Source organism: Dermochelys coriacea, chromosome 20, assembly GCF_009764565.3.
Source record: "Dermochelys coriacea isolate rDerCor1 chromosome 20, rDerCor1.pri.v4, whole genome shotgun sequence".
Taxonomy (NCBI): domain Eukaryota; kingdom Metazoa; phylum Chordata; order Testudines; family Dermochelyidae; genus Dermochelys; species Dermochelys coriacea.
Window position 1 is genome coordinate 9,422,307 of NC_050087.2, and position 24,286 is coordinate 9,446,592.

At 54.9% G+C, this 24,286-nt stretch overlaps 1 protein-coding gene across 1 annotated transcript; it reads left to right on the forward strand.

The window, feature by feature from the left end:
- The first annotated feature begins 7,212 nt into the window (after positions 1–7,212).
- Positions 7,213–24,280, forward strand: LRRC8E (leucine rich repeat containing 8 VRAC subunit E). The gene is made up of 3 exons (XM_038378752.2): positions 7,213–7,721; positions 14,483–14,625; positions 18,590–24,280. The coding sequence occupies exons 2-3, from the start codon at positions 14,488–14,490 to the stop codon at positions 20,846–20,848; spliced, it is 2,397 nt and encodes a 798-aa protein (XP_038234680.1). The 5' UTR covers positions 7,213–7,721; positions 14,483–14,487; the 3' UTR covers positions 20,849–24,280.
- The last annotated feature ends 6 nt before the right edge of the window (positions 24,281–24,286 follow it).

Here is a 24,286-nt window from a genome sequence, read left to right on the forward strand (position 1 = left end):
GCCCACGACAGGGGAAAGGCCCTGTGCCCCATTCCCCACTCCCTGAGCCAGATGGACTGGAGCCAGCACCCGCTAGAGGGGAAAGGCCCCGTGTCCCATTCCCTGCTTCTGTCTCTTGGCTCCCCCGGATCCATGATGGTCCAACTTGGTTGTGCAGCAACCCAAAGAAATTAAGGCTAGGGAGTTATTAGATACGGAGCCCACCCCCTGGCCTTTGCTACTGGGTTACAGCTGCCAAGAGCCCTTGGAGAGACAATGCCCTCAGGGCTCTGGCTCTCAGGAGGGTCCAGGCAGGTTTGCAAGGGGCTCTGGGGTCCAGGGCTTGCTCCTCCCCAGTTGGCAGGGCTTCCTGCTGGCCCCTCATGTGCTTCCCTGAGCGCTCCAGCTAAGCTAGGCAGGGCTGGGTTAGTGCTTAGATGGGAGACTGGGTGCTCCTGGGGGGCAGGGTGCTCAGAAAGGGGTGTTCTCTTCTTGCCATCACTGCCGGCCCTACTGCCCCAGTGCAGTGCTAGGGGGCGCTGTGCTGCAGGGAGTGGGTTGGGGGATCAGTAGGGGCTGAGAATCCATGCTTCCCCCAGCATGATGCAGTTTTAATCACCCCAGAGCTGGCTGCATTTCAGTGGAAGGGGTGAGAGATCCCCCTGTGATTCTCAACATTTGAAAGTAGGATATTTCTGGGACATTTTTTAGGGATCTGAAATATTAATACAAAAGACAAGACCCCTTCCCCTCAGACACACCCCCACTCACTGTGTGCAGGTGTCGCTGCTTCCAGCTGCTGCATCAAAGCTGGTCTTATAGAGTTACAGATTTCAAGGCCTGTAGGGCCATTCAATCATCTGCCCTCCTGTACAACCCAGGCCAGAATACGTCACCCAGGCCAGCTCCCCCGTACTGAGCCCGATAACTCATCTTCACCTAACGTGTCTTCCAGAAAGACAGCCAAGCTGGATTTGCAGATGGTGAATCCACCCATCCCTTGGGCATTAGAGTCAATGGTCAGTCACCCTCACTGTCATATATTTGTGCCTTATTTCCAGTTAGAACTGGGCTGGCTTCAGCTTCCAGCCATGGGCTCGTGTTCTGCCTTTCTCTGCTAGATTAAAATGCCCTTTAGTAGCTGGGATTTAGGGTGGACAAATTTCCAAGGAGAGAAGATTTCAGCCAGTCCCTAGTGTCTGAATGAGCTGATCATGAAACCCTGAGTTCAGATTCACCCTGCAAAGGGTCAGCTCTGGTGACTGTCTCCTTGTGCTCCCCCATCTGTCTGCACCCAGGGTCTCTTGTCTTATACCCAGGTCACCAGCTCTTTGGGCAGGGCCTGGTTGTTTGTACAATTCCGAGCACTCCGGGGGCCTTGGCCATGACCGGGCCTAGGTGCTACCGTAATACACCCAATAAATCATAATAATCATAATGCTGACTGTGCCGGTGCCCATTCCAGGTCTCCTCGAGTCTGGACGCTGCTCCTCGGGCTGAACACTCTGCTGGGCTGTGCTAGCAAACGCTAAGCAAGACAGCTTGACTCCAGCAGTTTGTACCCAAGCTCTTAGGGATGTTATCAGTGAAATATTGCCATAGCAAAATGGCCTTTTTTGATGGAAACTGCTCACAAAAATTGTCTTTTTTTATAGTTCAAAATGTTTCTTTCCCCCCTAACCAAGCCTGAACATGAACATTTTGACCTTTTCCCTATTTTCTACCTTCCCCTCCCATGGAATTGCAGCAAGGAAATGAACGAAGGTAACGTTATGTATCTGGTACCAGGGCAGTGCCGTGCTGTGAGTGGCATTGAAGCACATAGATGGCTCAGGATAGACAGGGGGTACTGACCCACACCCAGAATTTGGCACAGCCCCCTGCCCTGCACACTATCTATAGACCAGAGCCTGCAACTGGACCCTATTTCTGGGAAGGGAATGAGGTCTAGTGGTTAGAACAGGGGAGATCTGAGAGACAGGACTCCTGGAATCTATTCCTGCCTTTGGGAGGGGAGTGGTGTCTAGTGGTTAGAGCAAGGAGGAGAACCTGGAATTTAGGATTCCTGGGCTCTAGTCACAGCTCTGGGAGGGGAGGGGGCACAAATTGATTTTTGCAAGCACTTCCGATCAAATGAAAACCGTTCGTTTTGAAACCAACAGAACGAAGCTTGGTTTGGAGTCTACAGGTTTTAAATGCAAACGTTTAACTGTTTTTAAACCAGGCTCGATTGTATCACTTTTCCTTTTAAAAGCCACATCTTTTCAGTGTTGCCAACAATGGGGGTTTTATCACAAATCACACAAAATCAGTGCTTTCCTCCAAGCCTCTCAAGTTCTGGAGCACCAGGATTAAGGGAGAATCTCTCAGCTTCTGTTGAAAAAAGCCAGCTTCTAGCCCTCAGTTCAATTCAACAAACCTACATTGGTCTGACAAAATCCTTAAAGAGACAGGGACTGCACCCCACCCACCCCTGACAGCTCAAAAACCCCCAGAGGGTGGAACAAACTGAAGGTGAATTTAAAAGAATCTAGTGATTTTTGAAGCTGATCCTGTGATTTTTCAAGATGATCTCGTGATTTTTGATTAAGGCTATTATTTTTCCATGGTGGTTGCAGAAGTCACGGAATCTGTGACTTTCAGTGACCTCCGTGACTTCAGCCCATGGCAGCCGGGAGCTGCAGGGACCCCCATCACCTATGGTGGCCAGAGGGGGGACCCTGGAGCTCCGAGTCGCTGCGGGTGGCGGACCCTGGAGCGCCGAGTGGACCACTGCAGCTGCCTAGCTTCCCATTTTGTCATGGATATTGTTAATAAAAGTCAAGGACAGATCACGGGCTTCCATGAATTTTTCTTTATTACCTGTGACCTGTCCGTGACTTTTACTGAAAATATCCATGACAAAATTGTAGCCTTACTCATAATCTTTGAATGACTGGGGTTGGCGATGCTGCAGTTTGCTTGAGGAAAGGGCAGACCGGGATGTGGAGTTCCTGGCAGGTAGGGGTCAGGGGTTGGGACATCGGGTGAACAACCAGGCCTGTCCCAGGCAAACCAGGACGCTGGGTGCTTTGACCCCTTCCTGAGCAAGTGTGTCTGGGATAAGGCCTGTAACCACGTGTGTGCTGCGCCCCCTAGTGAGGGTTCCCAACAGAGTCCTCTGTCTGTTGGTTTCAGAGTAGCAGCCCTGTTAGTCTGTATTTGCAAAAAGAAAAGGAGGACTTGTGGCACCTTAGAGATTAACAAATTTATTAGAGCATAAGCTTTTGTGAGCTACATCGGATGCATGCCACAAGTACTCCTTTTCTTTTTGTCTTTGTTGGATTACACTGTGACAAGCCAGATCCTCAACAGGGGCAGAGTTGACTCTGTGCTGCTGGAATGAGGGTGAAGCATGGGGGATGGGGAGCCATGAACCTCAAAGTCTCTGGACCATATGGAGAGCTCCCTGAACATCCAGCCATCCCCATACACCCCATCCGTCTGTCTGTCTATCTATTGCCATACACCGCCCCCTCTATCTATCCCCATCCACCCCCTCTATCTGTCTATCCATATATTGCTCCTTCCCCTGGTCTCTGATGTGATCCCCTTCTTCCCTTCCCAGCATTGTCTCCCCTCTCAGCCAGTGCCCCAGAGTGACCTCTGCCAGCCACAGCCCTCTCCCACCTGTGTGTGAACTGGGAGGGGCCTTCCTTCCCCCTCAGTTGGTAGAGTGGGTGGAGGGGGGACAAGAGGCTTCTTACAGGAAGGGACTAGCTGGTAGCTCCAGGAATCCTGGCCCCGGGGGCTCCTGAGAGGGCTTGGGTGACTGGACCAGTATGAAGCTCAAGTGGCCCCACACTGCCTTTGGGCTCATGACTCTGCTTCTAGCCACCACTGGGCAGCCAGAGAGGGTGGAAGCGGGGGACTAACCTCCACCCCTCCCCAAGATCACACCCTCCTTGCTAAGGCCCAGGGCACCACTGCTGAAGGGAAGAGCGCAGCCTCCAGCTGGGGTGCCTGGGGAGGAGGGACTGAACCAGGACTGTGCTTATGAATTAAGTTCTAGCACCCCCCATGGTTACCCCAATAATGCCCCCCCAGCCACCCCATAAATTCCATTCCCTCTTCCCCCACACTGTTGGGGGATTCCTGGGGCAAGACGTTCTGGAGCGGAGTGGGGAGTGAATGGGGGCAGAAGCACAGGGGTTGGGGACCAGACCCATCCGTGAGGACTTCACACCCAGCATTGGGACCCCCCAAAGGGCCTGGGAGACCAACAACCTCCCAATCCAGCTGCCTTGGAGTCAGTAACCTCCCACTCCTCTCCCCAGACAACACGGCCTCCACCAATTCATGGCCTGCATTAAGAAAAATTGGGTTCTCACTAGCTCCTTCCATATCTGGGGACCCAAGGTCTGTACAGCCTGTGAATGCTCAGGCACTGAGATGCAGCCACCTCTGGGGTGGGGCACAGAGAAATTTACACAGGGAACCCTCACTTGGTGCTGAAAGGCAGCTACCTCTAGTGTGGGGTGCAGAGGAATGTGGGATCTCTCAGCTGGTGCTGAGATGCAGTCATCTCTGGGGTACCAACATTGAACAAGAGTTTAGTGAAGAACCCTGTAGTCCAGGGGTCAACAGCCTTTCAGAAGTGGTGTGCCGAATCTATTTATTCACTCTAATTTAAGGTTTTGTGTGCCAGTAATGCATTTTAATGTTTTTAGAAGGTCTCTTTCTATAAGTCTATAATATATAACTAAACTGTTGTTGTATGTAAAGTAAATAAGGTTTTAAAAATGTTTAAGAAGCTTCATTTAAAATTAAATTAAAATGCAGAGCCCCCCCGACGGGTGGCCAGGACACGGGCAGTGTGAGTGCCCCTGAAAATCAGCTTTTGGCACGCGGGCCATAGGTTGCCTCCCGCTGCTGTCGTCAATCGAAACGACAGCATTTGTGCCACAGCGCCCCCTAGTGCTGCACAGGGGCATTGCAGCTGGCACTGAGTGGAGATCATCCCCCACTGAGCCCCTACCATGCTCCCTGCAGCACAGCGACCCCTAGTGCCACACAGGGGCTCTAGGTTCAGCAGCAACAACGGTAAGGAATGCCCCGAGCTGAGGCCCCACCCCACTCCCTGCACTTCCCCTGGGCTCTCCCAGGCTTTCATCTGCAGAGTTGGTCTCTGACACACACACCCCGCACTGTCCCCACTGGAATGGGTACACCGGCCCTTTAAATATCCTTGCCAGCCCTGGCACAGGACCTGTGGGCACCTCAGGAAATGACTATTTCCAGATAATTATGGGCTGTGCTAGGCCCTGCCTGCTGCGGCTGGGTGAGCTCACTCACCCCTAGTTATAGGCATGTAGACAGGACGGGGGAACAGGGCCTGGAGAGGGCAAAGGAGTCAGGGAGAGGGGCAGAGAAGTGAGTCAGGACTCATGGGTTCTATTCCATCTTGAAGGGGGGAGTGGAGCCTAGTGGTTAGAGTGGGGGAGGCCAGGGGTGGGTTGTATTCCCAGTTCTGGGCAGGGGTGGGGTCCAGCGGTTAGGCACTATTATCCCTCTGCAGCCCTGAGTAGATTCCATTGGCCCTGTCTCAGCTGGCGCACCCAGCTCCTATCTGTGGTGTTTCCAGTGTTCCCTGCTTGGAAAGGCTGGTACTAGGCACCTGCTGAAGGTTGGCCTGGATTCCCGCCAGAGAGAGACCTTCAGTGAAGGACACCAAGTGACCCCAGGCAGATGTGCTGGCGGTAGCACACTGGAAATAGCAGTGTGGACATTGCAGCAGAGGCTGCAGTCTGGCATAGCCGCCTGAATATACACTCCCAGCTGCTGTGTCTATGTACCCTTGGGGATCCTGACTCTCAACACTCCGGCTCTAACCACTAGACACACCACTCTCTGCCCAGAGCTAGGAATAGAACCCAGGAGTCCTGACACCCAGCTCCCTTGCTCTGAACACTCCCGTCCCAGAGCCAGGGCTGATGAGAGCAGTTGAAAGTGGGAGACAACTGTACTGGGCCCCCTCAAACATCTGTAACTGGCATGAAATGGGAGGGGGTGGGGCCCCAGCAAACATGATGTATTGGAGCCCCAATTTCTTTTGATGGGCCTATCAGGAAGAGAAACAAGGAGTCCTGACTCCCAACTACCCTGCCCTAACTACTAGACCCCACTTCCCTTCCAGATCTAGGATCTGATTGCAGGCTCTGAGATATAGATGCAATGCTGGGCAGGGGGCCAGAACACACATGGTGCAGCTTTCACTCCCCTCCGTCCTGATCCTGGCCCTGTCACATGGCCCCGTCCACTTCCTCTGTGCACTGGGGGAGTGAGATGAGCCAGGAGCCACATCCCAGCAGCCACGGCTGTGGGTACTAGGCACCTGTCCCCCCACATGCCCTCCACCCCCATGGGTCCCGATAGTACGTGATAGTTAATAGTTCATTTCCTTGCTGTAGTTCCCAGATCCCTGGAGCAAGGGGTAGCAGGTTGGGCTTTTTGTCCCTCATCACTTTCAATCCCAGAATCTCAGGTCCTAGCACGCGGCTGTGATGTTTGAGTGGCAAAGGGAAGATTTTCCTTCCCAAACACCCGCTCCACTGAATCACATCCAAACATCCTTGTTGAGCGAATCCCAGCTCACACGCCCCATCTGATTGTCTCCAGAGATGAGTTGTGCAGAGTAGCTGGGGGGTCGAATTTCACCCAGACAATGACAGGCTTTGAGACCATTACAGCCTCTGCCTGCTGCAATGATCCACTTCCTTGAGAACATAAACAAGAGCTTTTTAATAAGCCCTTTTCCTCTCATGACAAAACCCAGCATTTAGCACAGCTCCCAGAGGGCTTCTAACCCACCTTGGGGAACATTTTTCAATGCAATGATTGGTTGCACAATTGTTCTTGTGCCGTATTGCTGTGTGCTGTTAAACAGCTGCTGTGTTCCACCCCAGAGCTGGCTGCATTTCTATTGCTGTGTGAATGATCCCTGCATAGAGTCACTTCATACTGTTAAACACCTGCTGCTTCCCACCCCAGAAGTGGCGGCATTTCATTTGCAGGGAACGAAGTGATCCTTATAAGTAGTTTGCAAAGTACCTGGCATTGATAGAAGCTGCAGAAACGTTAGATTGTTATCGTAGAAGTTGAAAACTTCTCCGGTCCATGAGCAACAGCCATGGGCTGACTTCAAACCACAATTCCGGTGAGAGATTAAATAATCAGATAATTTGTAATATGCAGTTACCGTTCCTGTCACCTGATCAGCCCAAACCCTTTAGGAAAGAGAGGGCCGCTGTCCACCCGCACAATCGGAGGCAGAGAGAGCAGAAGGGATGCCCCTCAGGGTGTCTGGTGAGACTGGCAGCGATGCAGGAGTCCTGGCTCCCAACCCCCCCGATCTCACCACTAGCTCCCACTCCCCTCGCGGAGCCGGGGAAAGAACCGTCTCGGGTCCCCGCTGTGCGGGTCGCTGCCGCTTTGTGGCTGGTGCTGGTGGAGGCGCCGCGTGTTTGCTCTGCCCCGGGTTTCCTCCCTTCCCAAACCCAGCCCAGTGGCGGGGCTGGGCCGGAGCTCGTCAGGCAGGGTGAGTCACTCCCGCACCGGGGGGTTGCCAGGGTGCCGAGGCAGCAGGCAGCGCTGGAGGAGCCCGTCACCGCCGCACGGGGCGCGGGGCGCAGCGGAATCGCTCTGACTGCGCCCCGCTGAGCCCCGGGCGAGGCAGTAGGCTGGGCAGTGGGAACGGAGAGCTGGTAAGTTACACGCGCGAAGCGGGTGGGGGAGTGGTCGCCCCCCCTCCCCCCGCGTAGTGAGAATCCGGATTCCACCCACCCAGGATGGGAGAAGGAAAAGGAGGGGATCCGGATCACCCCCCCAGGAGGAAAGGGGGAATGTGAATTTACAGCTGGCGGGAGAGAGAGAATCCGGATTTACTCCCCAGGAAGGGAGGAGGTCTACTGGGGACAGGAAGGGAGCTTTAGTGGGATCTGGGGGAGGGATCGCTTAGTGGTTTGAGCATTGGCCTGCTAAACCCAGCATTGTGAGTTCAATCCTTGAGGGGACCATTTAGGGATCTGGGGCAAAAATGTGGGGGTTGATCCTGCTTTGAGTAGGGGGTTGGACTAGATGATCTCCTAAGGTCCCTTCCAACCCTGATAGTCTATGACCTGGATTTGCCCCGGGTGAGTTGGGGTTGGTCCCAGAAAAGGGGAGTGGGACTTGGATCCCCAAGAAAGGGGGAGAGGAGAATTTGTCCTTAGGAGAAAGGGGACCATTTTTGGGGGGGGGATCCAGATTTACTAGGGAGGGGCTGGAAGTTGGCACCTGCAGGTGGGGTAAGCAAGTGCTTGTTTGCCTCGGGAAGGAGAGTTTTTGGGGGTGCAGATTTTCCTCAGGGGTGGCATTTCCACAGGAAATGCATCCTGCCCCCTGTGGCCTGTTTGGTGGGACCCCACTTCACTTCCCCTCATCCCTGCCAGCACCCCCAGAGAGGAGCAGGCCCCAAGCCACACCCCAGAGCATGTGTGAAAAAAGGGTGGGGGGTGAGTACAGAGGCTGGAGTGCCTTCAGGTTGGGCATGGCTGGGGAGGTGAGTCATGGGAAGGGGTAGAGGCCCTGAGCATGGCTGGGGGTGCCCAGAAATGTGGAGCATGGGGATGTATAGGGGGTGCTTGGGGATAACAGGAGCTAGGTGTTGCCTGAGCGCTGGGCTTGACTGGGAATGGGAATGGTTAGGGGGTGCCTAGGGGCTGGGCATTGCTGGAGGTGACCAGCAATGGGTGGGAGGGGGAATGGGAATAATTTGCTTGGAGCCTGGGAGGATGAGGGACCTGGGCTGGGCGGAGGGCAAGGAAGGAAGGAAGAAGAACTCTCTTCTGGAAGTCCCCAAGTGCTTGCTCTCCAGGCCAGGCTGAGAGGGGGAAACGGGGCGGGTGTGCCCTCAGACAGCCTATGGGACTCGCTGATCACCCCTGCTGCAAAGGAGCCGATACAGGTGACGATGGGGGAGGCTCCTCCTGGGCAGCAATGCTCATGGTTGCTCACAGAATGAACCTCTTTGCTCCTGCATGCCAGGAGCAGCTTGGGCCGTGGGGCCTCCTGCTCTGGACTCGATACACGGTCCCCCCCATGCCAGAGGCTCTGTGTGTACCCCCTTCTCCCCTTGCTCTGATGCCAGGAGCTGTCTGCACCCATCCCCCCACCTCCTTTCTGTCTGGGAGATTAGGCATTTGGGATACCAACTGGGTACCTGTGGGGAGGTTGAGCAGAGATGAGTTGGGGTGTTAGAGGGGAAGGCGTTAATCATAGAATCATAGAATATCAGGGTTGGAAGGGATCTCAGGAGGTATCTAGTCCAACCCCCTGCTCAAAGCAGGACCAATCCCCAACTAAATCATCCCAGCCAGGGCTTTGTCAAGCCTGACCTTAAAAACCTCTAAGGAAGAAGATTCCACCACCTCCCTAGGTAACCCATTCCAGTGCTTCACCACCCTCCTAGTGAAAAAGTTTTTCCTAATATCCAACCTAAACCTCCCCCACTGCAACTTGAGACCATTACTCCTTGTTGTGTCATCTAGTACCACTGAGAACAGTCTAGATCCACCCTCTTTGGAACCTTCCTTCAGATAGTTGAAGGCTGCTATCAAATCCCCCCTCACTTTTCTCTTCTGCAGACTAAACAATTCCAGTTCCCTCAACCTCTCTTCATAAGTCGTATGTCCCAGCCCCCTAATCATTTTTCAGAGTAGCAGCTATGTTAGTCTGTATCTGCAAAAAGAAAAGGAGTACTTGTGGCACCTTAGAGACTAACAAATTTATCTGAGCATAAGCTTTTTGCATCCGATGAAGTGAGCTGTAGCTCACGAAAGCTTATGCTCAAATAAATTTGTTAGTCTCTAAGGTGCCGCAAGTACTCCTTTTCTTTTTAATCATTTTTGTTGCCCTCTGCTGGACTCTTTCCAATTTTTCCACATCCTTCTTGTAGTGTGGGGCCCAAAACTGGACTCAGTACTCCAGATAAGGCCTCACCAATGCCAAATATATGGGAATGATCACTTCCCTCGATCCACTGACAATGTTCCTACTTATACAGCCCAAAATGCCATTGGCCTTCTTGACAACAAGGGCACATTGTTGACTCATATCCAGCTTCTCGTCCACAGTAACCCCTAGGTCCTTTTTGCAGAACTGCTGCCTAGCCACTTGGTCCCTAGTCTGTAGTGGTGCATGGGATTCTTCCTTCCTAAATGCAGGACTCTGCACTTGTCCTTGTTGAGCCTATTCAGATTTCTTTTGTCCCAATCCTCTAATTTGTCTAGGTCCCTCTGTATCCTATCCCTACCCTCCAGTGTATCTACCACTCCTCCCAGTTTAGTGTCATCTGCAAACTTGCTGAGGGTGCAATCCATGCCATCCTCCAGGTCATTAATGAAGATATTGAACAAAACCATCCCCAGGACCTGGCCATCAGCCAGCTCTCTGAGCCACAGACAATCAGAGGTGCTGGAGGCTGTGGCTGTGCTGCAGAGATGGCAGGGTCCCCCTTCTGGTTTTCTGAAATCCCCCCAAATCCATTGGGTTCTGCCCTTTGATGCATTTTGGGATGGTCTGAGGGATGCTCTAAGGGCTTCAGTGAGACGAGGGTGTTGGATGAGTCCTGATCCCCACAGGGCCTAGCAGATGCTAACTAGGCCCCCTGAACTGCCCCCCAGAGGCTTGAGCGGGGATCTTATACTCACAGCTGCCCATGCTGGACAAGGATTCCAGTACTGCCCCCATAGTTGCTGGAACTAGGGGTGCTGCCACACCCCCTGGCTTGAAGTGGTTTCCATCATATGCAAGGTTTCAGTCTGGTTCAATGGCTCTCAACACCCCCACTATACAAATTGTTCCAGGACCTTTGGCTGCCCCAGTTTGGCAGCAGGGGCAGTTACCAATGCCTCTTCCTTCCCCTGCGGGACCTTCCCCATGTCAGGATCCCTGAGGGATTCAGCTGATTGTAAGCTCCATGGATGCTGGAGGAATCCGGCTGTTATGTTTTGGGTGTTATTTCACTAGTAACACCTGGCTTAGCCAAACATGAATCTCAGATGTAATGATACTGGTGTGTGTGGGGGCGGGGAGATGGGGTTATGTAGGTATACCTACTGCCACCCTCTGCTGGATGGAATGAGTGTGTCATAAGGCCTAAATTGCTAATGGTGATTCTCCTCTGTCAGAGTTGGAGGGTATGGAATCTGTCCCTCCTCTGCAGCAGAGTGACCCCTCCACCAAAGCCTTAGTTGGCAGTGGGTTTGTGTCAGTGCTCAGCTCTTTGCCTTTTCCAAGGGGAAGGGAGTTGCCCAAGGCTACACTTCAGGTCAGTGGTGGAGCCAAGAGTAGAACCCAGGGGTTCCTGGCTGTGTGCTTGGGTGCTAGTACCTTGTGCCACCTGCCAACCCTCTACACCCTCACTCCTAGGGAATTTATACTATCAAAATTAGCTGAGGGAGAAGGGTAGTACTGGCCCTGGGAAGGGAGTAGAGTCTACTGGTTAGAGTGGGGGGCAGGACTCCTGGGTTCTATCCCCAGCTCTGGGAGAACAGTGGGGTCTAGTGGTTAGAGTAGGGAGTCAGGATTCCTGGGTTATATCCGCAGCTCTGGGAGGGGAGTGGGGTCTAGAGCTTAGAGCAAGGGGGGCTGGAAATTAGGGCTCCTGGCTTCTATCTGCAGCTCTGCATGGAGAGTGTGGACCAGCAGTCGAGCAGAGAGTTTCTCCCACTAGAACTTTGGCTTTCCCTGGAAAGTTCCAACCCTGCCTTTAAAAATTCTTTCTGCTCTGAAAAGTCCTGTAAGTGTCTGAATTCTCCAGATTGCCCCAAACTGCCTTCAGCTTTCTTTGCTGCTTCCCCCGCTGCCTGCTGCCCAGTGCTGTCCATGGAAATATGTATGTGTGCCTACCTGGCAGAGTAAAAACCACAGGGAAACAGCTGCAGGGATGACATCCCTTGTATAAGAGTTGGCTTGGGGGTTTCTCCACCATGAGCAAAGGGAAAGGTATGTCCTCTGGGGAGCAGGAGTAGCACCCGACTGGGTTGGAGGGGAAATGTCTAGGCAAAACCATGGACTTTCCTGCTGGTCATCGGTCCCCACATAACACCCATGCATTAGTCAGTGAAATAAAAATGATCATGCTCCACATCCTGCCTACGGGTCACAGCACTGTGCAAAGGTGATTAAGCCACACGAGCCTTGCAAGGAGTAACACAGGGTTGTTTGTCCCCTAGAGTTGGGGAAACTGAGGCACAAAGGAGGGAAGGGAATTGCCCAAGATCACACAGTGTCAGAGTCTGGAACCCAGGAGCTTTGACTCCCAGCTCCCCTGCTCTAACCACTAGACCCAGCTCCCCTCCCAGCGATGGATGGAAATAGAATCCAGGAATGTGGATGGAAAAAACAAAGACTGAATAGGCCACAAAGACTACTCCCTAAGGGTGTACCCTGAGGGGAGGGGTGGCACGCATTGGCAGGAGGCTGGGGTGTGTACATGGGCTCACAGAATCGCTTCCTGGGTGTAGCTGCTTGTGGGGGTAGGGCATAAAAAGCCTCCCCATCTGGGGCAATTGGGTACACTTTCACAAGAACTAAATGATTAAGAATCATGTAGGGCACCAATTGAGCAAACTCCGGCTCCATTCCCACCAGAGATAAATCTGAGCTGTAGACCCTATATCTGGAGACCTGGTTGCTGTGCAGAGAACACCTCCAAAAGGTGGCAGGATGGGGGGTGCAGGACACACCTGAGAGCACTCGGAGGAGTGCAGGACCAGTGTGATGGAGGGGGGGCTGTTAAACTTCCCATCTCCAGGAGTGGCATGGGATTTAGCATCAGAGCAGGGGGGACCAAGAACCAGGACTCATGTCTTCTATTCCCAATTGGGTAGGGAAGTGGGATTTAGTGGTTAGATCAGAGGAGGCTGGGAGCCAGAATTCCTGGGTTCTAGTCTCAGCTATAAAATGGGAGTGGGAACTATGAGTCAGAACATATGGTGCTGGGAACCAGGAGTCCTGGGTTCTATTCCCACTCTGGGAGGGGAGTGGGATCAAGTGGTTAGAGCAGGCTGGACTGGGAGCCAGGACTCCTGGGTTCTATCCCCAGCTTGGTGGGGGAGGATGGAACAGGATCTAGTGGATTCATTAGAGGGGGGCAGAGGCTGGAAGTCAGGGTTCCTGGGATAAATGAAGAATTTTTTCCTGCTGCAGAACACTGAGAATGGAATCTGGATTACGCCCCCCAAGTCTGGGTTACTGGGCTGGGCTAGGTAAAGCCCAGCTCTGGGATCAGAGTCGACCCATCTGCCTTCTGTAACCCTCAGCGAGAGTCACCCCATCTCTGTTGCCTGAGGGAGGCCCCAGGGCGTTGCTATGGTGCTTGGAACCCTGCTCCGAGATGGCAGGTTCCAGGGCCTGGACTGGGCAGGGCTCCCCCATCACTGGGGGGTTAAAGCCCCACCCAGTGTCCTTGGTGCCAGGTGATTGGGCTCATCCCGAGCCAGCAGAGGGGTGAAATCTACGGCTGGCTGGATCAGTTTTCAAAGGGATGCTGGGACTAGTAGGGGGGAAATGGGACCCATTTCCTTGCCTTCTCCAAGGTCCCACTCCCTGCCCATATTGATGTCCTGGATCAACCTTCCCAATATCTCTATGAGTAGCCCCATTTGTGTCTGAAGGGAACTAAGCCAGGCAGGAGGGGAAAGGTGGCTCAATGAGACCGGTGTGGGTGACCAGCATGGAACACTGTACTGTAGGGAGGGAGGCTCTCCTTAGAGTCAGTGCTGACCCTGATATCTCAGAGCTGTGCTGGGGGAGCTATTCTGCAGGGCGTGGGGTGGTGGCTCAGTGTGGGGTGCTCTCCCCTCGCAGTCAGCTCTGGTCCCAAAGCTGCACTGCAGCATGAGACCGAAGCACTGAACTTTTGTGGTTATCAGATGAGCCATTCTTCCCAGGAGTCAGGGTGTGACCCCTGGTGTCCTGCCCAATTTCCGACATGAGTAATCGCCTTCTGCCTCCGGGCATCCCGCCCTGGAACTTTCACTTTCAGAACAGGGCTCTCCTGTCTCAGGCTGTTGGGGGCCTGTTAACCAGTGGCTGTGCCCCACCCCAGAGGTGGCTGCATGTCAGGACTGGGAAAACGATTCATCCCCATGTACAGTGTGTAATGATCTCTGGGATGGTTGGTCTTATGGAGGTGAAAGAGATTCAGGGTAGGACAATTCTATTTCTTGGGCTGGGATCCTGCCCCATTCCCAGGGGCCAGCTCTCTCCCAATGTCCCACAGCCCAATGACTTTTGCTCCCCAATGTCCCTCTTGCAGTCAGGTTACACAGTGCTGCCTCTTGTTTTCATAATTGGGCCCCCTTCACTCCTCCAGATTGACCAAGGATTCAGCAAGCTCACTGGACCTGAACTGGGATTTGAACTCGGGTCACTAGGGAGGAGAGGCCTCCACCAGCCTAACCCCACCCTCTCTCTGCAGACAGGATGATCCCTGTAGCTGAATTCAAGCAGTTCATGGACCAGCAGCCAGCCTTCAAGGTGCTCAAGCCCTGGTGGGATGTGCTGGCTGAATACATCACGGTGGCCATGCTCATGATCGGGGTTTTTGGCTGCACCCTGCAGGTGGGTACCAGGATGGGCTGGGACCACCCTCTGTGAGACCCCACCCATGCAGCAGCAGTGATAGGACCTGGGGCCTCTGGATCCTCCTCCTTCTGGAGCTGGAGGAGAATCTCCAGCAGCAGCAGTAGAAAGTTCTATCCCCAGCAGCCACTAGAAGGTGATGTACTTATGCCGGTCAGTAGTGGCAGTGGTGCCCATAATAGCAGGATGCAGACCCCACAAACCAGCCAAGAGCAAGAGTGGAAACAGAGGAGAAGGCGGTCGACTGGGAAGAACACCCCTTATTCTGTCCCCTCCTGCCTGACAAATCGCTGTTGGGGCAAATGGAGTCCCTTGTCCACAGTGGATGCCCTGTTGCATTGTGGGAAGGACATGACGCAAGGCGGCTGGAAGATGCACCCCTGGGGAACTGGGAACTTTGGATCAGAACCTCCCTGGAGCTCAAACAGCTGGGTGGGTGAATGCCACCGTCCTGCTGGGAGAGGAAAGGGTGGGCCCAGGGCTCGAGGGAAAGGGGAGCAGGGGGAAGGGTGAGGGCAATCAATACAAGCCCTAAGATGGAGTTGCCCCCTCCAGCCCCTGATCCGGAGGTGTCTGCCTCCCCTGGAGCTGCCAGTCCTCCCAGGATGTATTGTAACAGTGCAGGTGCTGCCACTCCATTGCAGGGGATTCATGCCCAGGCAGGAAGCTTGCCCCAGCGTGTCTGGGGTGCGGCTGGATCATGGACTGCCCTGGGGAATGAGATGAAGGTGGGGAGCGAAGGCTGTGGCTCAGCATCAGGAATGAAAGGGGCTGAGATGAGCCTGTCTCGTGTGAGCCTCATCAGAGACAGGCTGCTGAGCTAGATGGGCCCATTGGGCTGATCCAGGTGGGGAAAAAGAGAGCTGAGACTAGAACCCAGGAGTCCTGATTCCCAGCCCCTCCCCCTTATTCTTACTCCCTTCCAAGAGCTGGGAACAAAACCCTGACTCCTACCCCGCCGCCCCTGCAGCCAGGACTGGTGCAACCACTAGGCAAACCAGGTGGCCGCTTAGGGCGCCAAGTGGTTGGGGGCAGCCAAAAGTGGGCTCTGGGGAGGCGGTGGAGCGGAGGTGAGCTGGGGCAGGGGGGCACGGGGAGGGCTGCCTGCAGCAAGTAACAGGGCGGGGGCCGGCGCGCAGGGGAACCGCTCCCCGCCCTCGCTCAACGCTGCTCCACCTCCTCCCCTGAGCACGCCCCCCGCTCTGCTTCTCTCCCTCCCAGGCTTGCAGCGCCAAACAGCTGATTGGCGCTGCAAGCCCGGGAGGCGGGAGAAGCAGGGGCCGCAGCGTGCAGGCGGAGCAGAGGTGAGCTGGGGTGAGGAGCTGCTGCACAGCTCCCCGGGCCGACGAGGAAAGAGGGGGTGGGAGCTGCCGCACGGCTCCCCGGGCCAATGGGGAAGGGGGGGGTGTGAGGAGCTGCCGCACGGCTTCCCAGGCCGACGGGGAAGGGGGGGGGTGAGGAGCTGCCGCATGGCTTCCCGGGCCGACGAGGACGGGGGCGGTGAGGAGCTGCCGCACGGCTCCCCGGGCCGACGGGGATGGGGTGGGGTGGGAGCTGCCACATGGCTCCCCGGGCCGACGAGGATGGGGGGGATGGGAGCTGCCGCACGGCTCCCCGGGCCGACGGGGGCGGGGGTGGGGCAGGCGCAAGATGGAAGTTTCGCCTAGGGTGCGAAACATCCTTGCACCTGCCCTGCCTGCAGCTCTTACCACTAGACCCCACTTCATAAATGTCAGACTTGAATTTTAGTGGTTAGCTGATCGGTCAGCAAGCTTTGCATTCTGGGTGGAATGGGGGGAGATGGGAGAATGACCCTCCCCCATCTCTGCCCCCTGCATGAGCTACTCCTCCTCCACCTAGCCCTGTTTTAGGCTGGTCTGTCATCATCCATTGGGGTGGGGGATGCTTGATTACCCCCAGATGAGGGTCCCCCCGATACTGGGGGGAGGAGTCTGTCCATACAGAAGCCAAGCAGCAGATGCACAAGGCAGCAGCTCTGTTACAATATCTATCTCTTGTTGCCACGGATATTCTCCCTGGTGCCACAAGTCCCATAGGTAAAGTCCCAGGGCCACTCGGGAGGAGGACGGGAGTGAGATTAGCTCCCCGCTGGCCCCCTCTTGAGTTAACCATTCAGGCACCTGCCACACTGCCAACCAATGAGATGCCAGGGGATAGTGGGATCTGCCAGGGAAGTAAAGAGAAACCCACATGAGATGGTGGCTAGAGCAGGGGGCTGGGATTCAGGACTCCTGGGTTCTATCCCCAGCTCTGGGAGAGGAATGGGATCTAGTCATGGTGAAGGCAGAGGAGCGGCAGTAGTGGCAGGCAGGACTCCTGGGTTTTATTCCCGGCTCTGCCACTGACTTTTGGGGTGACCTCAGGCAAATCCCCTGTACACACACGTTCAGACCCTGCTGACACTGGGACCATCAGCACAGCACTCTATTGCTTGAGCTGAAGGAGCAGCTCCATTAGCTGCCACAGTAGGAGGTTGGTCAACCATAGATGGGGAATGTCACCCGCACTGCACAGGTGGGTCTGGCTTGCTCAGAGACAGGGGCTGAAGGACAGTTTCTGTGACAGGAAGTCACGTGGCCCTGGGGTTGCAGTAACCAGGAGCTGGGGGATTTTATTTTGCATGCCACTGGGCCAGCTCGGGCTCTGCAGAACGAGGGGCAATAATTCTTTACAGTACCCTGATCAGCTCAGCTCTGCTTCCTGCCACCAGCCCTCTCCTGCTCTCCTACCTAACAACATCACGGCGGGTCCTGTTCCCTTCAGTGTCAGGACTCCTTGGTTGTGATTAGCAATGGCCTGGTTTAGCATGGGCACTGAATCACAGAAGCTCCTCATGGGGTTGGTGTGTGCCATGTGCAGTGCACGCATTCACAGGCTAAGGTCATGGGACGCTCTTGCTGCTCTCTAGCTGTGGGGTAAGATGCCGGCGTGAACTAGCAGCTCATTGACCTTCTCTAGTCCCATTTGTCTCAGCCTCACCAGGTGCTTTAGAAACTTGCTACCTCCCTGGAGTTGGTATAATGTCCATTTTATGGAGGTGGAGATGGAGGCACAGAGAGAAGGGAGCAGCCCAAGGTCATACAGAGAGTCAGTGGTAGAGCTGGGGCTAGAACCCAAGAGTCCTGACTCCCCACCCCACTGGTCTAACCCAGTAGACCCCACTGCCCTCCCAGAGCTGGGGAGAGAATCCAGAAGACCTGGCTTATAGCCCCCCCTGCTCTAACCACTAGACCCCACCCCCCCTCCCATAGCCAGGGATAGAACCTAACTCCAAGCACCTGAGCTCTAACTACTAGACATGCTTCCTCACCACCAACTGTGCTTCTTGGACAGTCTCCTTTGTCCCAGGGGCAGCCAAAGTGGGGCCAGAATGGGTCGTGCTCACTGCTGCTCCAGAGCACAGCCCACTGAGACTGCAACTCCCAGCACACCGAGAGTCACCGAACCCATAGCGTTCCCAGGGTGCACCTCTGCACCGAGGGTGTGCTGGCTGGGCTGCAGCCTGCTCTGGGCGGCACAGTTAGGGGCCACCCTAGGCTTCTGTCTCATGGATATTGCATTGGGTGCTGGAGTGTCTAAGCTACCCCCGGGGCTCCTGGGTTGGGCATGGCTTCGGTGCCCCTATTATCACTATTGTCCTGAAATATGCGTGAATGCAGCCTGCAGTCGGTGCTCAGGGGGCAGAACTGTACATGGACCCCAGTGGGCCTCAATTGGCCATAGCTCCATGGGAGTCAAGGGGGCCAGACCCCCTGTAGGTGTCAATTGGCCATAGCTCCATTGAAGTCAATGGGGCCAGACCCCCAGCAGATGTAAATCAGCCATTGCTCTATTGGAATCAGTGGGGGCAGATCCACAGCTGGTGTGAATCGGCATCCCCCACGGTTTCCTCACCTGTTCCCCTCTGTGGCCATATCCCCAGGTGACACAGGACAAAATCATCTGCCTCCCCAACCATGTCCCCGCTGGTGCCCCACTCTCTGATGAAACATGCCAGAATTTCACCAGGAAGTGCCTCAATGCCTCGGAGCCAGACACACCCCTGTCCTCCCGGGAGATGAGTGGCCTGCGCAACAACCTGGACATCCAGCAGTACAGCTTCATCAACCAGATGTGCTATGAGACAGCCCTGCACTGGTACGCCAAGTACTTCCCCTACCTGGTGGTCATCCACACCCTCATCTTCATGGTCTGTGCTAACTTCTGGTTCAAGTTCCCGGGCACCAGCTCTAAGATTGAGCACTTCATCTCCATCCTTGGCAAGTGCTTTGACTCACCCTGGACTACCCGGGCCCTCTCTGAGGTCTCTGGGGAGAGCCAAGATGGGACGACCTCAAAGAAGGAAGACCGGCGGAGGAAGAGCATCAAGGACAAAATGTCCGAGCCCCACCCTGCTCTACAGTCCGTCCAGTCCATCTCCGAGAAGAAGGTAGCGGAGACTCCTGCAGTCAGCCTGCTGGACAAGAAGGAAGGGGAGCAGGCCAAGGCTTTGTTTGAGAAGGTGAAGAAGTTCCGGCTGCATGTGGAGGAGGGAGACATCCTCTATACCATGTACATCCGACAGACTGTTCTCAAGGTCTTCAAGTTCCTGATTATCACGGCCTACAATGCCGCCCTGGTGCAGAACATCCACTTCATTGTGCCCTGCAGCATGGAGATGGAGGACATGACAGGATACGACCACTTCTGCTGCAACCACACCAAGGCTCACCTCTTCTCCAAGCTGGCCATCTGCTACATCTGCTTCTTGGGTGTCTACGGCCTCACCTGCCTATACACGCTATACTGGCTTTTTCACCGGCCCTTGAAGGAGTACTCCTTCCACTACGTGCGAGAGGAGTCAGGCATCAGCGACATCCCCGACGTCAAGAATGATTTTGCCTTCATGCTTTATCTGATCGACGAGTATGACTCCCTCTACTCCAAGCGCTTCGCTGTCTTCCTCTCTGAGGTCAGTGAAAGCAAGCTCAAGCAGCTCAACCTCAACCACGAATGGACAGAGGAGAAGCTACGGCAGAAGCTGCAGCGGAATGCCCTGGGCCGCCTGGAGCTCCACCTCTTCATGCTGTCTGGCTTGCCTGACACAGTCTTTGAGCTGACTGAGTTGGAGGCCCTGAAGCTGGAGATGCTCAAGGATGTGACCTTCCCACCGCTGGTGGCCCAGCTCGTCCGCCTCCAGGAGCTCTCCCTGCTGAACTGCCCCGTCAAGCTGCCATTTGCCTCCCTGGTCTTCCTTCGGGACCACCTCAAGGTGATGCAAGCCACCTTTGGTGAGATCAAGGATGTGCCGCTGTGGGTCTACAGCCTGCGCGGGCTGGAGGAGCTCCACCTCTCCGGCCTCTTCAGCCAGGAACTGGGGAGGGCGTCCAGCCTGGAGAGCCTCCGGGAGCTGAGGAACCTCAAGGTGCTCTCGTTGCACAGCAACATCTCCAAGGTGCCGCCCAGCGTGACCGATGTCTCGACTCACCTGCAGCGCCTGTGCATTCTCAACGATGGCACCAAGCTGGTGACCCTCAACAACCTCAAGAAGCTAGTCAACGTGCGGGAGCTGGAGCTGGTCAACTGCAACCTGGAGCGCATCCCCCATGCTGTCTTCAGCCTGGTCAGCCTGCAGGAGCTGGACCTGAAAGACAACCAGCTACGCTCCATCGAGGAGATCCTCAGCTTCCAGCACTGCCGCAAGCTGGTCTGCCTTAAACTCTGGAGCAACCACATTGCCTATATCCCTGAGCACATCCGGAAGCTCAAGGGCCTGGAGCAGCTCTACCTCAATCGCAACAAAATAGAGACCCTGCCCACCCAGCTCTTCCTCTGCACCAAGCTCCGCTGCCTTGACCTCTCCAACAACGGCATCCAGGTTATCCCCCCAGAGATAGGTGTGCTCCAGAATCTCCAGTACTTTGCCATCTCCTCCAACTCAGTGGAGACCTTGCCCGATGAGCTCTTCTTCTGCAAGAAGCTGAAGACTCTGATGGTGGGACACAACAAGCTCTCCACCCTATCCCACCGCCTGGGCAACCTCTCCTTGCTCAGCAAGCTGGAGTTGAAGGGGAACCGTCTGGAGGCCTTGCCGCCTCAGATCGAGCGGTGCCCGGCGCTCAAGCGCAGCGGCTTGGTGGTGGAGAGCATCCTCTATGAGATGCTGCCCATGAACATCCGGGAAAGGCTGGAGAGTGAATGAGAAGAGGGGACAGTCAGCGGCAGGGGCAGGCTCTTTTGCCACCTGCAGAAAGACTCTCACAGTCACTAGAGCTGGGAAGTGCCTGGTGTGCTCCTCTCCAGTGCAGGTGTTGCTCCCAGGCCAGAGCTGCAAAGGCACCTGGGAGATCTCCCACCAAGAGTCTTACCAAAGAATCATCCCCCCTGGCCATGGCTATGGAGGGGCTCAACATTTCATCCCAGTGCAAATGTGGACAGTCAGTGATCCTGTATGGCAGGGCAGCCACGTTGTATCCTGGATTGCAGGGGAGAAATGACTCTATTTATACTTATTTTTTAGTGTTATTAACAAGCAGCGTTTATTGCTTTTAAAAAAGACAATTTTTGTTTGTGTGTGTGTGTGTAAATAGCTCATGTTTTAAATTGCTAGATCTCTGGCACACCTTGGTCACTGCCCCATAAACTGTACCCCAGCCCACAGTCTATCCCACAAATTTCCAGGCCAATCTGATGGGTAATCTAGAGAGGATGCAAATGTGGGTGTTCAACTGAAATTTTGCTGTGGCTTTAACCATGGGAGAGTCTTTCCTCATTTCACAGCTCCACCCACTTCACTGATATAAAGGGATGCTTTTCTGGCATCATTAGCCAGTGGAACTCACTGTCACAAGAGGCCAAAATCTCAGCAGGATTGAATTTCATTAGTGTTTGGTCATGTCTCAGTTTCAGCAGTCCACACCCATTGTGATGTAACCACATTCCCAAGGAAGGTTGCAGATCGCTTTGTAGGTCATCTGCCCTGGAGAGGGGAAGGAGTGTAACCTGGTTGAAGCATCTAATGCATTTACAGTACCAAGAGAAGCTGGTTTTGCCACTTGGTGTGGTATGTGCTTATCAGACAAATTTAAATGGATGGGTGTGGCTCCCATTGACCCTCCCCCTTTGGGTGTGGCTTCTCCTGCTGTGACATGCTGCCTCCTCCTTGAGGCATGGCTTTTTCCACCAATGACATGGCTCTCAGGGGCTCCTCCCCTTAGTCCCACCTCTCTGTGGCAGGATTCCAGATGGGTCTGGATTACAGGCACTGATTTCTCCTGCGCTGCATGTGTCTGAGTCTGGAGCCCTTACTCAGGCAAAGGTCATGGGAGGATTTCAGGATCAAGCCCTTCTTTTATATTAAACGATGTATAGGGGGTGGGAGGGGTGGCATTCCATACACCTGTTAATAGCAATGGGCCTGAACCAGAGCCCTGGCTCTGTGCAGCTGGAGGGGAGAAGTTTGAAATGTGAACAGTGCAAATAGCCTTTATCTCTGCACCGAGCTGCGTGCAGTGCTTCAAGAAACCCCAGTCTGAGCAACGCCCCAGCCACCTTGGCAGCCTCTCCCAGGACGGGGGGAGCACTCCTAGGAACTCCAACATTGGACTCTTCTCGCCCGGTAGCCAGCGGCAAGGCACCCTCCAGTTATGAGAGAACCCCCATTAGCTATGTCCTGGAACCAGAGGACAAATGGGCCGGATCAAACGTCAGTATTATCATAGTAATAGGTAAAGGTCCCAATGGAGCAGAGTCTCCATTGTGCTTGCTGCTGCACAAACACCTCCCCCACAATGCGATCGGGGCCCCCTTTGCACCAGGCGTTGCACAAACCCCTTCCCCAACCACGATTGGGGCCCCCATCATGTTGGGTGCTGCACAGACCCTGTGTCACCAACCTCCCTGCCCTGGCACAGAGAGGCACAGAGTTTCAGGCCAGAGGGGACCATCTAATCTGACTTCCTGTCTATCACAGGCTACCAACACCCACACAACAAACCCAACTGCATAATGAGACCGGAATACCACAGGAAAGCAGACTGCAGACTATTACGTGCCACAGGCAGAAAAGAGGAGGGACCGAGGTGCACCAGGGCCCGAGGCCTCCATGATGGCAGGGAGATGTTTAAGTGAGCTATGCCCAGATAATCCTGGCAAGTACCCTACACCTACATGCTGCAGAAGAAGGTGGAAGCCTCACAAGGTCCCTGCCAATCTGACTTGGGGGAAAATTCCTCCCCCCGTCCCCACAGAGGGCCATCACCGGGACCCACAGCATGTGCACAAGAACCACCAGACAAGTGCCTGACAAAGGGAGAATGCTCCGTGCCAGCTCAGATCTCTGGCCCACCCTGCCCACTAGCCTGTTTCCAGCCCTGATGTGTCAGAGGAGGGAGATTAAAACAAACCCCTCCCAGAATACATGGGGGAGTTGTGGGAGAGGGAATCCCTTCCTGAGCCCTGCTGGTGGCTGGCTGAAACCCTGGGGCACATGCTATTAGGAACATAAGACCCAGGGGGTGCTGAGCCCTGCTCCCTACCATCCCCAGCAACCCCATCACACAACTGCCCTCATCAGTGTGTCCAGCTCCCTCTTAAAACCATCTCATCTCAGCCCCTGTGGCCTCCCTCCACTCCCAGCCTCCCTTCAGTTATCCTGCTGCTCACCCCTAATCCCAGCCCTTCTCCCCCAGTCATCCTCCCTAATCACATAGGATACCCAACAGGGGGCATTACACCCTCCTTCTCCTGCCACCATCCAGCCCTATCTGCATCCTGAATTCCCTTCAGCGGGCATCTGACTGGGGGGCAGGGGGCTTAGCCACTCCCTCCCCCACGCTGTAGGTGGGCCCCGGGCCAGGCTGCAGATCTGATAGGAGCCAGCCACGCCCCACTCACGTGGCAGCTGGCCAGGGAACACTCTGGGACGGGGCCCAGCCCCACCACCTGCTGCCCTGGCTCCAAGTCACTGGCAGGAAGGAGCTGGGGGCAGATGGGGACAGACTGGAACTTTAGGGCTGGGGTTGAGAGTGCATCTAAACCTAGGCCCACAGTGGCTGTTCGGGGGGGGGTCTTTGCCACAGGGGATTAGGAATTGAGGTGCTAACCCCCCCAAACACAACCCATTCCCACCCCCATCTCTGCCTTATAGACACACAAGCCTCCCATCCTCCTAACAGCCCGTACACACCACACATCCATCTCAACACATACCACCTCACACCCACCCCTGCCTAATAGACTGTGCCCCCCACTACCTCTTCCATGTACTGGGGTACCCTGGGGATGGCTATCCATTGCCATCTGCTGGACAACATTGTGCGAGCTGCATCCAGAGCCCCTGTCTCCTGTTCTGTGGTGTCTGTGGATCAGAGCTCAGCAGTGGGATCTCTCCACCGCTCTGGATCCCACCCCCTGCTTTGCATTGGAGCACGTTCAGGGACTGGAGTCCTTTTTCCATTAGCCAAAGGACTGGGCTCATGATCCCGGCAGCACCTCACCCGAAAGCACTTTCTACAGTCCCTCAATCCCACTGCTGGCCTCGGCAGAGAATCGTTACCCTTTGGATCTACTGGGAGCTGAGGGCGGGAAGCCACTGCCTGTGTCTATTGTATTATAAATGGGGGGAAATAAAAATAATCCA